This window comes from Notolabrus celidotus, chromosome 2 (genome assembly GCF_009762535.1).
Source record: "Notolabrus celidotus isolate fNotCel1 chromosome 2, fNotCel1.pri, whole genome shotgun sequence".
NCBI classification, from domain to species: Eukaryota; Metazoa; Chordata; class Actinopteri; order Labriformes; family Labridae; genus Notolabrus; species Notolabrus celidotus.
In genome coordinates, this window is record NC_048273.1 from 22,199,543 (window position 1) to 22,214,703 (window position 15,161).

The window sequence follows — 15,161 nt, forward strand, 5'->3', positions numbered from 1 at the left end:
TGGAGTCTACGAGGAGACAGATTTTGAAGGCGTTGATTCTTCTTCTGCTGAGTAATAAAACAACATGAAGTCATGAGCTGATCCAGAGTCAGGTGTGAACAGGCTCAGAGTGTGTGTGAGTGTTTTAGTTGTTTTTAATTTTCCTGACATTTAGAGAAGCTTGAAGCTCCGATGCTGCAGCGACGACTCGACTTTTAGAGGCTTTTATCTAATTTTGTGGAGGGGGAGGGTGGGGGAGGGACGGATTTTTTCATGAGAGTAATAAATCTGATGTTTGTAACACATGTCTCTGACCTCATTTATTCAAAGTTTGTTCAAGTTTCTCAAATTTCTAGCTTCTAAAACCATAGAAAACAACGCTGGAGAAACAAATATATGAATCTTAGGCAGCCTCAAGGTAGTAACAGCAGCAGAGTGTTTGCTCTGTAGGGGGATGTAAACACTCAGAGCAGTGGGGTTTTGGAAAATGTGCCTTTATTTTGAAGTTTGCACCAGAGGTGGGTGGGTGGGAGAGAGAGAGAGAGAGAGAGAGAGAGAGAGAGAGAGAGAGAGAGAGAGAGAGAGAGACAGAGGGAGAGAGAGAGAGAGGGAGAGAGAGAGAGAGGGAGAGAGAGAGAGAGAGAGAGAGAGAGAGAGGGAGAGAGACTACAGACATTTGAGGACGCTGAAGTTGCAGACTGTTCCTGCAGGACATCCACACAACTTCCCGAACCTGGCACCTTTACGCACAGCGCACTGCTCCTCTGCATCACACTGACACGCACGCACACACACACACACACGCACAGAGACACACAGAGACACACAGAGACACAGGGAAATAGGTGAAAACACAGCAGCTTTATAAACGATGATCTAAAGCAGGGGTGTCAAACATACGGCCCCCGGGCCAAAACCAGCCCACCAGAGGTTCCAATACGGCCCGCGGATGACTTCTCAAAATGACAAAATTACAGAGAAGACATTAACTGCAATTTCTCAATAAAAGTAACTGCTATATCAGATTTGTTCTCTGGGGTTGCATACAATCATTGTGCTGATGGAGTGCACCTGAACAACGCAGGTTAGTGGGAAACCTGTGTGCTTGGTGTGTTTGCAGCAGGTTTCAGTGCTTAAAGAATATAATACTTGGCCCCACTATATGACTCATTATGGTGAAAATTCCAATAGCTGTTTTAGTAAAAATATAGTTCATTAAATATGAACATTTTCAGAATGTACTGGTACTTTTTGGACTAAAACTAAGGGAACAATTTGTAGTTGTCCTTTTTATGTTATTATGTTGTGATTTTACTGGTCCGGCCCACTTGAGATCAAATTGGGCTTTATGTGGCCCCTGAACTGAAATTAGTTTGACACCCCTGATCTAAAGAATGACAGAGTTCTTACTGAAGGAAGTAAGCCGAGCTTCTTCTCTGACGGCGGCAGCTGTTTGCTCTTTAACTTCTCCAGGACTTCCTGCAGAGCTTCAATCTGACGACAGAAACACACACTCTTTACACTTCACATGAGATACAAATGATTCTACATCTGCCTCTGCCTTTAATACAGCTGTGTGTGTTTGTACAGTGTGACAAGAATCAGGGTAGAAACAGGAGCTATGTGTGACTGAGGTTCATACTCTACATCTCAGAGGGAAACATGAGCACAGATCTCTGCAGTCAGGCTGAATGCAAAACCACGAGGATGAAGGTCATTACAAAATAATGACAGAGTTCAGAGTTCAGTGTCAGGTTTAAGAAGAAACTGATAACATTTTTATCTTTATTCAGCTGACCACAGTTGCACTTTAGTACATTTATTTTAATAACTTTAGTACAGTTCTAATTTTTACAAACATTTTGTATCACTGCACTGTAACCTTTTTTCATATTTTAAACATTTGTTTTTAGGGTTTTATTTGATCCAATCTTTTCTTTTTCGTTATTTATAAACATATCTTTCTCTTTGCCTTCAGACGCTTCATATATTAAACTCTAGTGTAATATGTTAAACTTGAGTTCATTTGTTTTAATACCACTCAGTTGTATTGATGAACATAACTAAACTTTTATCATATTATTCTGAGTTTCCTCTTAAGACTTCCTCTTCCTCTAGACACTTTGTCAGCAAGATGAAGACTTCTTCCTGAAAAGATTTACAAGTCTTTGCTTGATCATCCTTTATAATAAAGGACTTTGACAAATATTAGAGTCTCGGTTTAGTATCAGCACTTCGACAGCAGTCAGAAATCTGAAGACTTCCTCCAGGTCAGATCAGAACTATTTTAAAATATTTCAGATTTTGTAAAATTATTTAAAATGATAACCTGCAGTCAGCTGCTGAATGTAAACACATGAACGTAAGACTCACCAGCTCCTTCTCCTCCTGAGTCTCGATTGCATCCTCCGCTGATCGCTCCATCATCCTCTCCCCGCTCCCCCAAACCACCAGCAGCCAGCAGGAGGCGCTGAGGAGCAGCATCCTGCAGCTGACCATGGTGCTGACCAGGAGGGGACGAGTCACTCACAACTCACCCAGGCCTTCTGACTGTACAGGTCCTGGTCTTTGTCTGTGGAGAGGACACTGAAGTCTGGGTCTGTCAGTTAGGGGGTCTTAGAGGTCTGGGTCTGTCCTGTGGGCTCTGAGGCCCTCGTCTACGTCTGACAGGTTTATATTTGAGCGGCAGTGACGTCAGAATGAAAATATTGACCTGCTGATAATGAGACATGAGCAGACTGACCTCAGAGGTCAGGAGGAGCCGCTCCGTCAGAGGAAGTGACGTCAGGGCGTGTGTTTCATAAAGGAGTTTCAACCTTAACCCATTAAACACACTTACATAAGACGCAGAGTCCAGGATGTAACACAGAAATATAGAAACCCGTTCTCACTGCACTTGAGGACTGAAAGTGGAGATTAGGAGAAGAAAACTAGCTCAGGTGTTGATCTCAGTGTTCAGCGTGTTGATGTTAATACTGACAAACTGACCAAACTTTGATTGTCTGAATATGAAGCTGAAAATAATTTAAGTCTCCAGACCTGATCGTGTCCCTCCACGTCACATTAGTAGCTTGTAGACGAGCCTTTAGCATAATGAAAGCTAAAGACATTGTGAATACCACCAGAGGCTCAAAGCATTGTGGGACAGCAGGGAGGTGACTCTTCTGTTAGTGTTTGTTACGTTTCCTCTCACCGTTCCTCCTCTACTCTGGTAATGTGGTGCACACAGGCCTGCCTCATTGGTCAACAGAGCTGTCAATCATGAAGTCACATTCCCTCTTTTTACAGCATCAAATAACTAATTTGAAGTAAACTATTAAGAAAAATTAAGCGTGACATAAACCAGTATGATAAGACCTAACTATAATGACAGAAACCATGTCTGACCTGTGTTTGGATTTTAGAGTTTGACCCATGTCCCATCTGTTAACATGGAGGAGGCTGGGTTTATAAGCTCTACTGCAGCCAGCCCAGCAGGATCAGCTCTACATGTTTCATGTACATTTAGTCTTTGGTAGGGCTTGAAATCTCCAGAGTGAGAAGCATAGACATATGAAGAGTAGACACCGCATCCGCTACTACCTGTTGGTGCTGACGAGCCGTGGGTCCGCCATCCTGGTCCGGTCACCCGCTCCACTCAGTGTAATCTGTTTGGCAGGCACAATTAAGTGTCAGCACATTTAATCAATCATAGCTCGCTGAATACTAAACTGATTTTCATGCGAGGGTTTTTTTCTGCAAACTTCATACATGTAGGTATGATACAGGACACATGGTTCTGCGTATTTTAATATTCATAGTGGGCTTAACAGTAATAGAATATTCTGATATGTGATAAATGTGATGTATGATGGGTATTTTGCCGCACAGTGCTCTGGCATGTTGAAGTCTCTGCTGCTTCAGCTTACGTTTACAGGTAGGATCATGGGTAGGATGACCGGAGGATGACCAAGATGGGGACCGTATTTCTTGCGCTCCAGCAGCCAATGCGGCATCCACTCTATATGTCTATGGTGAGCAGTTCATCCTGGTCTGTATTTTGCTTTTTAGGGGACTGTTCCTTTAAGAATGATGGACAGGAAGTAGTGTGACGTGCCAAGGTCTCTGTGTGTCAGCATTTACGTCAAAGTACACAAAGGTTTTAATATGTTCCTCAGAGTGAGACCTGTCGAGGTTGACGTGAGTCAAACATTATTTAACAGAGTTAACTGCACTGAGCGACACAAGAGAAGCTTTAAGTTTCCACCTTCATTTATTGACAACACAAAGATACTGAAGAGATCCATGAGTTTTCTTTAACAACAAACTAAAAAGATAATTAAATAATTAAAAATAAATTTGAACACTTCAATTTCATTTCAAACTGGAGAGAGTCCAGAAACTCTGAAACTTTAAGCAAACGTTAAACAGAAGAAATCTTCTCTGAACTCAAACTAAGCAGAACTGTTCGTAGACGCACTGCAAACAAACAACTGAAGCATTCTGCGTCACGTGAACTGAGAGCAAATTAAAGGATCACAGAAATCAAACACTAAATGTTAAAGTGCACACTGAAGTAAGGAAACATAAAGCTGCAGCTCATCCCACATCTCTCTTTCGCTTTCTCTTCGGCTCTGAAGCTGGAAGGAAAATATAGACAGCTGGGTTACCTCTGAGTGTAAATGGGAACACAGTCTGTACCTGTGTGTTCAGTTGAGTTTAGAGTGGTGTTCTCTTACCTTTCAGTCTTTGGAGCCGGACTTGAACGCCTGCTGAGCCTGAAACACAAACACACAACGTTACAAACACACAAACATAAACCTCAGAGAGTCATGTAACCTCACATACTGACTACAGCAATCAGTGACTCCAACACGACTCATCTCTGAGTTTCTACCCTAGGAAACCTTTTCACTGATTTCAAGTATCTCCAGGCTCACAACACTTCAACGGAGACACTGATCTGTTTCTTTAAATTCTCATTTGAGGGTCTGATTGGTGCAAATTCTCAAAAAACAAACATGAACAGTTGATCTCTCCGTGATCTGAGCTGAGCTGTAAATATATGTCAGAGTAACGGAGGGAGACCTACAGGTAAGGAGGTTTTCTGTCACTGACCAGGAAGTTGCCGGTGTGAAATCCACACATGTACCACAGCATCAGCATGTTGGAGGCGGAGTCAACACCTGCAGTCTCTTTACCTCCGACTGCCCAGGCAGAAGGAGGAGGAGGAGGAGGGGTGAAGGACAAAGAGTCCTGCAGAGACAAGAGAGAAACATCAGTAACAGCTGGAGGAACAAACCTGTGTGAGTGTGTGTGGGTCACTCTTACCCCTGAGTTTGACTGATAAGGAGGAAAAGGAGGGAAGAAAGGAAAGCTGGGATTGGTGGGTTTCTCTCCATCTTTCTTCTTCTCTTCTTTCTCTGCTTTGTTCTGATAGCTGGGTCTCTCTTTGACCTGGGAAAAAGAAATGGCATGCTCACTCGAAAGTACTCAAAAAGTCATCCGGTGCTGACCCAAAGGACGAGTTGAAAAAATGTCAGCACTCGCAAGAAGTTCAAAACTTTTAGAGCAGAAATCGACAGCAGCTCAAAGAATCAAACGCGTTTCAGCCCGAGGTTTTACATCAGCGTCTCGAAGACTGCGATATAAGTTTTAAACTTCTTGCGAGTGCTGACATTTTTTCAACTCGTCTCTCTGTGACCTGTTCACAAACAAACACAGGTCATGGCTCGGTTCTAAGATACCAGATGCAGGACCCACAGCTGACCAGCAGGTGGCACTGTTTTTATTAGAGTTGGTTAAACAGGCGACTCACCCAGGAGTTGTGCTGCTCATCTCTCCACACTGACTTCCTCTCTGCTCCTCTATCCCCCGGTCTATCCTCCCTCCTGCTGCTCACACTCATCTTCCTGCCGCACTGCAGGTGAAACGAAACACCGGCTGAACAAGTCTGTGGTCACACCGAGACTTTGATCACTTTTTTGGTTTAGAGAGGATATCTTTACATCCAAATCTGAGAAGACCTGATCCAGGCTCATGATTTAAGTCAGGAGAAAAACAGTCTGATCATCTAAACACCCAGCCCTGGTCCAGGTCCTGGCCTAGACTCAGGTCCAAGTCCTGACCTTGGCTGCAGTGGCTCTGATGGGTCTGTGGAGCTCGTTGATGTTCAGCAGGCTGCTGACGTCCTGCTCCTCCTCGTTGTTGTAGTCATCGTAGCGAACGCAGCACCGCTGACCTTTGACCCACAGAATCACAGCCGGATACACCAGACCATCCCCTGAGTACATGGCCCTGCATCGATAACCAGATCTCCAGTCCTGAACACAGACCACAATGAGGTTCTGATCACTCCCTCTTTAATGATGGATGACCATCAGATGCTCACATGGATGTGTTCCATAAACTTCCTCTGACCAGTCTCTGCTGATTTACCTTTGACTCGGTGCAGGAGGGTTCAGCTGCAGGTGGAGAGACAGTCTGTCCGTCCTGCTGCCTGTCCCTCTGTCCATCATGCTGTCTGTCATTCTGTCCGTCTTGCTGCCTGTCCTTTTGTCTGTCCTGCTGTGTGTCTTCCAGCTCCGGTTTCTCTCTGCTGTCCGTCTCCACTGAGGCTGCACCTCCTGACGAACCCACATCCTGCACACACACAGAAACCCCAACAGTCCAGAATCACATCAGTGTGGCATTTACCTGATAAGCTTCACCTCCACTTGTCATTCCATCAGTCTCCAGCAGAGCACACTGCAGGGGTACTGGACTGAGATGAGTGTTCATCAGCTCACTGTGCACTTCACAGATGTATAATCAGAAAGGAATCTTCCATACCTGGACTCATCAGACCTGGACTAGATTATTCCAGATTGTCTATAGATCTTTTTAAAGAACAGTTTCAGATTTGTGAAACCTTTAACAGGGTTCCCACTCTTTTCCAGAGATCATTTTCCAGGACATTTCCAGGACATTTCCAGGACATTTTCATTGATGATCAAGCTGGTATGACAGTCTAAATTTAGTTCCTAATTTAGTTCCTAAATAGTCTAATATGTTCCTCTCAGTGGAAGTCTACATTGAAAGACATGTAGTCTAGGAGTCTAGGAGTTTCTGTGCAGCTGGGTCGCTCTTTTTGTTCCGTTTGTTTTCACTATCGGGAGTTTGCACTCCTACTAGCTAGAGCAGGGGTTCTCAAACTTTTTTGAGCCAGGGACCCCTTACAGGTGAGAAAATTGTCCAAGGACCCCCTCATAATTGTAACACAGATTAAGCACATTAGAGAGGTGTTATGTTCAAAAGCTGCGGCTCTGAGAGCCGATGCTTTATAGTGAATCAGAAGACCCGGCTTGCATCAAGAGAGAGATGGCTCCCAGTTTTTTCCTTTCGTTTTTTTCTCACAGTGTTCAGTCCCAGCTCTGCTCACAGCAGAACTTGGTGTTGATTGGTCAGCTTGGCAGCCATGCAGCCAATCACATGTGAGGATATAGGATACAGGTGATGGAGGGGAGGCTGTGTATCCTGGCTTCATCTGTTCCTTCGGATTTTTCTCAATGCCAACCTGAGGACATTAATAATGTTTGCTTGAGTTTGGTTCTGGTTCTGTTTGCTTGAGTTCGGTTCTGGTTCTGGTTCGGTTCTGGTTCAGTTTTGGTTAAGTTCTGGTTCGGTTCTGTTTCGGATCTGGTTTGGTTCTGGCACGGTTCTGGTTCGGGTTCAGTTCTGGTTCAGTTCTGGTTCAATTCTGGTTCGGTTCTTGTGCGGTTCTGGCACAGTTCTGGTTCGGTTCGGTTCTGGTTCGGTTCTGGCTGAGTTCTGGAACGTTCTGGTTCGGTTCTGGCTGAGTTTGGTTCGGTTCTGGTTTGGTTCTGGCACGGTTCTGGTTCGGTTCGCTTCAGTTCTGGAACGTTCTGGTTCGGTTCTGGCTGAGTTTGGTTCGGTTCTGGTTTGGTTCTGGCACGGTTCTGGTTCGGTTCGCTTCAGTTCTGGATCAGTTCTGGTACGTTCTGGCTCGGGTCTGGTTTGGTTCTGGTTGTGTTTGGTTCTGGTTCTGTTTGCTTGAGTTCGGTTCTGGTTCTGGTTCGGTTCTGGTTCAGTTCTGGTTCGGTTCTTTTACGGTTCTGGCACGGTTCTGGTTCGGTTCGGTTCTTGTTCGGTTCGGTTCTGGTTCGGTTCTGGCACGTTCTGGTTCGGTTCGGTGCGGTTCTGGTTCGGTTCAGTTCTGGTTCGGTTCAGTTCTGGTTCGGGTTCAGTTCTGGTTCGGTTCTGGCTCGGTTCTGGCACGTTCTGGTTCGGTTCGGTGCGGTTCTGGAACGTTCTGGTTTGGTTCTGGCTGAGTATGGTTCGGTTCTGGTTTGGTTCTGGCACGGTTCGGTTCGCTTCGGTCTGGTTCGGTTCTGGTTTAGTTCTGTTACGTTCTGGCTTGGGTCTGGTTCGGTTCTGGTTGTGTTTGCTTGAGTTTGGTTCTGGTTCTGTTTGCATGAGTTTGGTTCTGGTTCTGTTTACTTAAATTTAGTTCTGGTTCTAACCCTAACCCTAACCCTAACCCTAATCCTAACCCTAATCATAACCCTAACCCTAATCTGAACCCTAACCCTAACCCTAATCCTAACCCTAATCCTAACCCTAATCCTAACCCTAACCCTAATCTGAACCCTAACCCTAATCTGAACCCTAACCCTAATCCTAACCCTAACCCTAATCTGAACCCTAACCCTAACCCCAACCCTAATCCGAACCCTAACCCTAATCTGAACCCTAACCCTAACCCCAACCCTAATCTGAACCCTAACCCTAACCCTAATCTGAACCCTAACCCTAACCCTAATCTGAACCCTAACCCTAACCCTAATCCTAACCCTAATCCTAATCTGAACCCTAACCCTAATCTTAACCCTAACCATAATCCTAACCCTAATCTGAACCCTAACCCTAATCTGAACCCTAACCCTAATCTGAACCCTAACCCTAACCCTAAACTGAATCCTAACCCTAACCCTAATCCTAACCCTAATCTGAACCCTAACCCTAATCTGAACCCTAACCCTAATCTGAACCCTCACCCTAACCCTAATCTGAACCCTCACCCTAATCATAACCCTAATCTGAACCCTAACCCTAATCTGAACCCTAACCCTAACCCTAATCTGAACCCTAACCCTAACCCTAATCCTAACCCTAATCTGAACCCTAACCCTAACCCTAATCTGAACCCTAACCCTAATCTGAACCCTAACCCTAATCCTAACCCTAATCTGAACCCTAACCCTAACCCTAATTCTAACCCTAATCTGAACCCTAACCCTAATCCTAATCCTAACCCTAATCCTAACCCTAATCTGAACCCTAACCCTAACCTTAACCCTAACCCTAATCTGAACCCTAACCCTAACCCTAACCCTAATCATAACCCTAACCCTAATCTGAACCCTAATCTGAACCCTTACCCTAATCCTAACCCTAATCTTAACCCTAACCCTAATCTTAACCCTAACCCTAATCCTAACCCTAACCCTAATCTGAACCCTAACCATAACCCTAATCTGAATCCTAACCCTAACCCTAATCCTAACCCTAATCTGAACCCTAACCCTAACCCTAATCTTAACCCTAACCCTAATCTGAACCCTAACCCTAATCTGAACCCTAACCCTAACCCTAATCACAACCCTAACCCTAATCTGAACCCTAATCTGAACCCTAACCCTAACCCTAATCTTAACCCTAACCCTAATCTGAACCCTAATCTGAACCCTAACCCTAATCCTAACCCTAATCGTAACCATAAGCCTATCCCTATCCCTAACCCTAATCACAACCCTAACCCTAATCCTAACCCTTATCATAACCCTAACCCTAATCACAACCCTAACCCTAATCATAATCACAACCCTAATCACAACCCTAACCCTAATTACAATCATAACCCTAGGATCAGGGTGAGAATGTTTTTTTTAACAGAAATGCACAAAATTGGTCAATTATAAGGCTGCTCATAAAAACACAGTACCTTAAATGGTTTTCAACACAAACCATTAGTTTTTTCAAAGTTAAGGTAAAATATACGGCAACAAAAGATCCTAAATTAAGAGCCGTTCGGGAGTCGAAAGAGCCGGCTCTTCGTTGGGAGCCGAGTCAAAAGAGCCGGCTCTCTGAAAAGAGCTGAACTTCCCATCACTAAAGCACATGCTTACTACCATTTGCACTCTTAGTTGCCCTTGGAACTATTTGTATTGTAAAACGTATCAATGTAAATACTTCAGACCTGTACCATAGTGATAAACAGATAACACTTCAATTTGAATCAAGTAAATATCACTTGTATACTTTAAAACAGAGGGTCATTTCATTCCTTGTGGACTCAACATGACATCATTTAGACTTTTCAAGTAATTGATCTTAAACGCTTTCAGAAAATTAACAGTAACAAGACTCACATATCCCTTCGAGCCACCAAATGGTATCATAACAATGGTGTATGCTGTTTTGTAATGACAGCACAATTTTATAATTTATTAGAAATGTATTCAAATTATTTCACGAACCCCCACGCTATGGTTCACGGACCCCCAGGGGTCCCAGGACCCCACTTTGAGAACAACTGAGCTAGAGTACGGTAATTGAGCTCTCAGCCTGCAGAGAAAGTTGTGAGGCACAGACCCCCAAGCTCTCTGCCCGACTCCACTGGTCACACTATAACTTAAATATAAGACTCTTTTAATCAAAAGAGCACTCTACAAGGTTAATGTACCATAAAACTAGACAATATACCCCCGTTTTCTGTGAATGCATGATTATGAAGTGAAGGAGAAAAGATGTGGCAAAAGTTGCGCAGTGTCGCTGTCTTTTCCAGCACAGCGTGGACTCAACTTTCAATGAATGGGGATGTGTTTTGTTAATAGGGTCAGGTCACATGCAGCCATGTTGGAATAATTTTCCAGGACTATATGTGATTTTCCAGGACATTTTACTTTTTCTCCCATTTTCCAGGTATTTTCCAGTGCTGGAAAACTGGTCAACTGTTTTCCAGGTTTTCCAGGTTTTCCAGGACACGTGGGAACCCTGTTTAATCTGTTTGTGAAAGTGAATTTTCACTTTTGCTTCACTGGCCTGGTCCACTGTGGTCCAGAGGTGTCAGTCTATAGTTGAAGTTCAGGTACAGTTTTATCAGACCCTCCATACTCTGATATATTAACGCAAGGGTGTCAAACGTGCGGCCCGCGGGCAAAAACCTGCCCGCCAGAGGTTCCAATCCGGCCTGCGGAAGAACTTTGCAAAGTGAAAAAATTACAGAGAAGACATTAACTGGAATTTTTCAATAAATGTAACTACTAATTCAAATTTGTCATCTGGGGGCCGCATAAAATCATAGTGCTGACGGGGCGCACCTGAACAGTGCTCCGGGACTTTTTTTCTCAAAGTGAGAAAATACATGACTTGCTGTTTGTGTAATCCTGTTGAGATTCATAAAGACTTTTTAGAGCACTATAAGATGATCCACTAACTACTAACACTGGCATTACACCCCTGCATACAACACTGTCCAGTAAACAAACTGTAAAAATCAACTTTACCTTCTTCATTATTATAATCTATCTGTTCTTTTGATGTAAACATTTCACTCTGTATCAGGTGAATGGGTGGACTGTGTGTTTGGTGTGTTCGCAGCAGGTTTCAGGGCTTAAAGAATATCATATTCGGCCCACTATGAGACCAGTGTTGTTTTGGTCAACGATGACGATGACGAAATTATTTTGCTGAAGGCCCTTTTTCCATGACGATAACGAGACGGTGACAGGCTAAACATGGCTCTTTGATGACGAAAACATAACAAGACGTGTGCGAGTTTTTGTTTACGAGACGAGACAGGACGAAAATGAATATCAACGTGAGGAGCAGGCTCATTAATAATGTCAGCAGACGCAGAGTCAGTGAAGACCATAGACTGTATAAAATATGAACGCAGTATCCGTGACGTCACCCATCTGTTCCTGAGCGCTGTTTTGAAGCCAATCGACAGCGGCAGCCATATTGGAAATGCGGAACTCAACCAGGCAGAGTGTGACGTAGTTTGAGCCTCTTAGCCATAGACTGTAAAAAATATGGACGTAGTATCCGTGACGTCACCCATCTGTTCCTGAGAGCTGTTTTGAAGCAAATCGACGGCAGCAGCCATATTGGTAATGCGGAACTCAACTAGGCAGAGTGTGACGTAGTGTGAGTCTCTTAGCCAATGGCTGTGTGTTCCCGACTGGGAGTCACGTCAGTCATGTCCTTATTTGGGCAAAACTCATAATCTTAATATCTTCTTAACCGTCATGTTAGAAAAAAAATTCACCCCCCATACAGTGTGTGCCATTAGAGAGATTAGCGTTGTAGGGCCAAGCCGTTTTTTGAACCAGGCTGTAAACATGTTTATTAATGCTGCAAAGATCGTCTTTTTCCCATTCATATCTATGTGGTTTCCGGTGTTTCTGCAGCCAGCCTCAAGCGGATTTTCGATGTATTGCAGTTTATATCACTTCTGCATTGGCTTCATCGTTTGAGACCGGAGTTTGCCGCTTGCTCCTAGCCAACAGCTATGTGTTCCCGACCGGGATTCACGTCAGTCATGTCCTTATTTGGGCAAAAACTCGTAATCTTAATATCTTCTGAACCGCTGTATTAGAAAAAACTTCCAACCACCATACAGTGTGTGAAATATCGTCTTCTTCCCATTCATGTCTATGTGATTTCTGGTGTTTCTGCAGCCAGCCTCAAGTGGATTTTCGATGTATTGCAGTTTGCAGGTTGCCGTTTGGTGAAGACCCAGGCAACGTGGATTTACTGCAACAGGACAACTGAACAGAATCATATTTCAGACTCACAGTGTCCAGTTTACTGTCTACTCGTTCTTATTGAGAAAAATTAGCATGTTTATGTGGTCAGGTGTCAGCCAGGAGTGCAACTGAGTCATAATCAGTCCGGCGGCAGAGAAAAAAAGAGAGCTGTCACTCAGTCGCAGCCCCCAGCTGAGCGTCTCCTCTGTGTGCAACACCTTCGGTCATCTGATTCACATTAAACATGCTTTAAACTTAAAACATTTGTTTGGCAGAATTTTGTTAAGTAGTTGTGGTGAACGCTTCGAAGACTGCAAGTCAAAGTATTTAGTAAGTTTACAACTGTAATTGAAGTAGATAAATAAATCATCTTTCATGTTAATTCTTTTTTTTTTTCTTACTAAAACTGATTAAAACTAGACTAAAACGTGACTAAATATAGAAATGACTTAAATGTGACTAAAACTAATAAGCATTTTCGTCCAAAAGACTGAGACTAAGACTAAAACGAAGATAGCTGCCAAAAACAACACTGTGCTCATCATGGCAAAAATACAACAGCTGTTTTTGTAGAAAGATAGTTCATTAAATGTGAACATTTTCAGAGTGTACTTGTACTTTTTTGCCCTAAAACAAAAGGAAAAATTTAGAGTTGTCGTTATTTATAGGTTATTATGTTATGATTTTACTGGTCCGGTCCACTTCAGATCAACTTGGGCTTTATGTGGCCCCTGACCTGATATGAGTTTGACGCCCCTGTATTAACGCGTTAAAAATACTATTCAGAAACTAACCTGAGAAATGTCCAGAGTTTTTTCAAAGACTTCAGTGAGAGGAGTTTCTTCTGTAACCTTGTTGGAGTCCTCCTGCAGACAGAGAGGTTTCATGTTAACCTCGTTAGCTGCTAACAGACCGCCTCGGTCCGGTAACCTGTTGGCTCCTATGGTCGGCTCCGGTGAGTCAGCTGCTTAACGAGCAGCCAAACAAACTTACATTAATCTAAAGGAACCTACCTGTTCCTCAGGTGTGTGGACAGCAATGTTTTCTGTGCTTTCAGTCATGGCTTTTGTCACTGACACAAACAATGGTTTCACGCGGGTTACGAATTTACCGCTTCATTCTGCGTCAGGCTCGAACCCAGGTGATAGACAGCTGCGTGACGGCTTCTGCTTCTTCTTCTTCTTCTCTCGATTTACTGGCGGGTCGCAACCAAATTAAAAAGGTGCAAACCGCCACCTACTGCACCGGAGTGTGTACCTTCAGAGTGTTGTTAAGGTGACCCTGTAGGACAAAAACACATTTACAAATAATGAAACACTTTTATAAAGCTGAAGACAAATTTACATATTGGAAAACATTTCTACATTTTATAAAACAAAATTACATTAGCAGAACACTTTTACCATGGCCAAAACAAATACACATTTAAGAAAACAAATGTAAAAAAACCAAAAAACAAAACACATTTACAACCGGTGAGACAATTTTACAAATGACAGAACACTTTTACCATTCCTGAAACAAATGTACATTCATTTTTAACGGAAAGGGAATGTACCAAACGCCGGAAATGATCCGGTACCAAATGGAGTAACAGTACCAAACATCGCTCCATTTGGTTTTCCTCCATCCAAACAAACTAAATGACCTCTCACTCCATCACTCCCAGATCACTACCGGCTTTTGGTACATTCCCTTTCCGTTAAAAATAAATGTAAATTTGTTTCAGAAATGGTAAAAGTGTTCCGTCGTTTGTAAAATTGTCTCACCACTTGCAAAAGTGTTTTTTTGATTTTATAATTTTGTTGTCTTAAATGTAAATTTGTTTTCCAAAATGCACATTTTTCTCCAACTTTATTAAAGTGTTTCATCTTTTGTAAATCTGTTTTGTCCTTCAGGGCCACCGTATGTTGTACTTCAGGTAACATTCTACATCATGCAAACATGAAAACAAATAACCAAACAATAAACAGAAATTAAGTAACTAAGTAATATATGTATATAATAGTAACAAATAAATAACTAGTAATAATGACAATGGATAATAATAATGACAATAGAAAATAATAATAATAATAATAATAATAATATACAAATAAATAACAACAAATAAAAAATCAATAACTAATCAAAATAAATTAATTCATTGAATAAATAACTAGATAAATTATATCACACGATGTAAACCTTTTTCTTTCAGATATACTGAAAGAGCCCTATAGCATTCTCCCATCCCATCACTCCTCCCCAGAATTCCCTTCAAACCCCAACACCGCTCCAGCCCAAATACTCTACCGCGTAATCTCCTCCTCTGTATGCCATATGTTTTGTATCTCAGATACATAGAAGAGGATTTACAAATGCTGATTACTCTGATCCAGATAAAACGTT

At 42.8% G+C, this 15,161-nt stretch overlaps 2 protein-coding genes across 5 annotated transcripts; both read right to left on the reverse strand.

The window, feature by feature from the left end:
* Window positions 1-580: 580 nt before the first annotated feature.
* LOC117832422 (cocaine- and amphetamine-regulated transcript protein-like) lies at window positions 581-4,103 on the reverse strand. Its single transcript, XM_034711546.1, has 4 exons — window positions 3,888-4,103; window positions 2,353-3,626; window positions 1,390-1,473; window positions 581-753 (listed from the first exon to the last, which is right to left on the reverse strand). Exons 2-4 carry the CDS (start codon window positions 2,476-2,478, stop codon window positions 646-648), a joined length of 318 nt encoding a protein of 105 aa, XP_034567437.1. The 5' UTR covers window positions 2,479-3,626; window positions 3,888-4,103; the 3' UTR covers window positions 581-645.
* Window positions 4,104-4,212: 109 nt separating this feature from the next.
* LOC117832402 (survival of motor neuron protein-like) lies at window positions 4,213-13,969 on the reverse strand. Of its 4 annotated transcripts, none has more exons than XM_034711505.1 (9): window positions 13,784-13,967; window positions 13,565-13,636; window positions 6,397-6,600; window positions 6,087-6,281; window positions 5,777-5,911; window positions 5,290-5,415; window positions 5,077-5,214; window positions 4,698-4,736; window positions 4,213-4,598 (listed from the first exon to the last, which is right to left on the reverse strand). In XM_034711505.1, the coding sequence occupies exons 1-8, from the start codon at window positions 13,829-13,831 to the stop codon at window positions 4,701-4,703; spliced, it is 954 nt and encodes a 317-aa protein (XP_034567396.1). In that variant the 5' UTR covers window positions 13,832-13,967; the 3' UTR covers window positions 4,213-4,598; window positions 4,698-4,700. The 4 variants fall into 4 exon arrangements, with proteins under 4 accessions (XP_034567396.1, XP_034567405.1, XP_034567415.1 ...); XM_034711514.1 differs by having other exon boundaries at window positions 5,777-5,878; window positions 13,784-13,964; XM_034711524.1 differs by lacking the exon at window positions 13,565-13,636 and having other exon boundaries at window positions 13,784-13,969.
* Window positions 13,970-15,161: the final 1,192 nt, after the last annotated feature.

Excerpts from the sequence above, each read along its gene's own strand:
- LOC117832402 (XM_034711505.1), bottom strand. The coding sequence starts at position 13,831 with ATGACTGAAAGCACAGAAAACATTGCTGTCCACACACCTGAGGAACAG. Across the intron at positions 13,637-13,783 it reads TCCACACACCTGAGGAACAG|GAGGACTCCAACAAGGTTAC; the intron begins GTAGGTTCCTTT and ends CTCTGTCTGCAG. Across the intron at positions 6,282-6,396 it reads CCTCCTGCACCGAGTCAAAG|GACTGGAGATCTGGTTATCG; the intron begins GTAAATCAGCAG and ends GTCTGTGTTCAG.
- LOC117832422 (XM_034711546.1), bottom strand. The coding sequence starts at position 2,478 with ATGGTCAGCTGCAGGATGCTGCTCCTCAGCGCCTCCTGCTGGCTGCTG. Across the intron at positions 1,474-2,352 it reads CTCAGGAGGAGAAGGAGCTG|ATTGAAGCTCTGCAGGAAGT; the intron begins GTGAGTCTTACG and ends TTCTGTCGTCAG. Across the intron at positions 754-1,389 it reads AGCTCGGCTTACTTCCTTCA|TGTGATGCAGAGGAGCAGTG; the intron begins GTAAGAACTCTG and ends CGTGCGTGTCAG.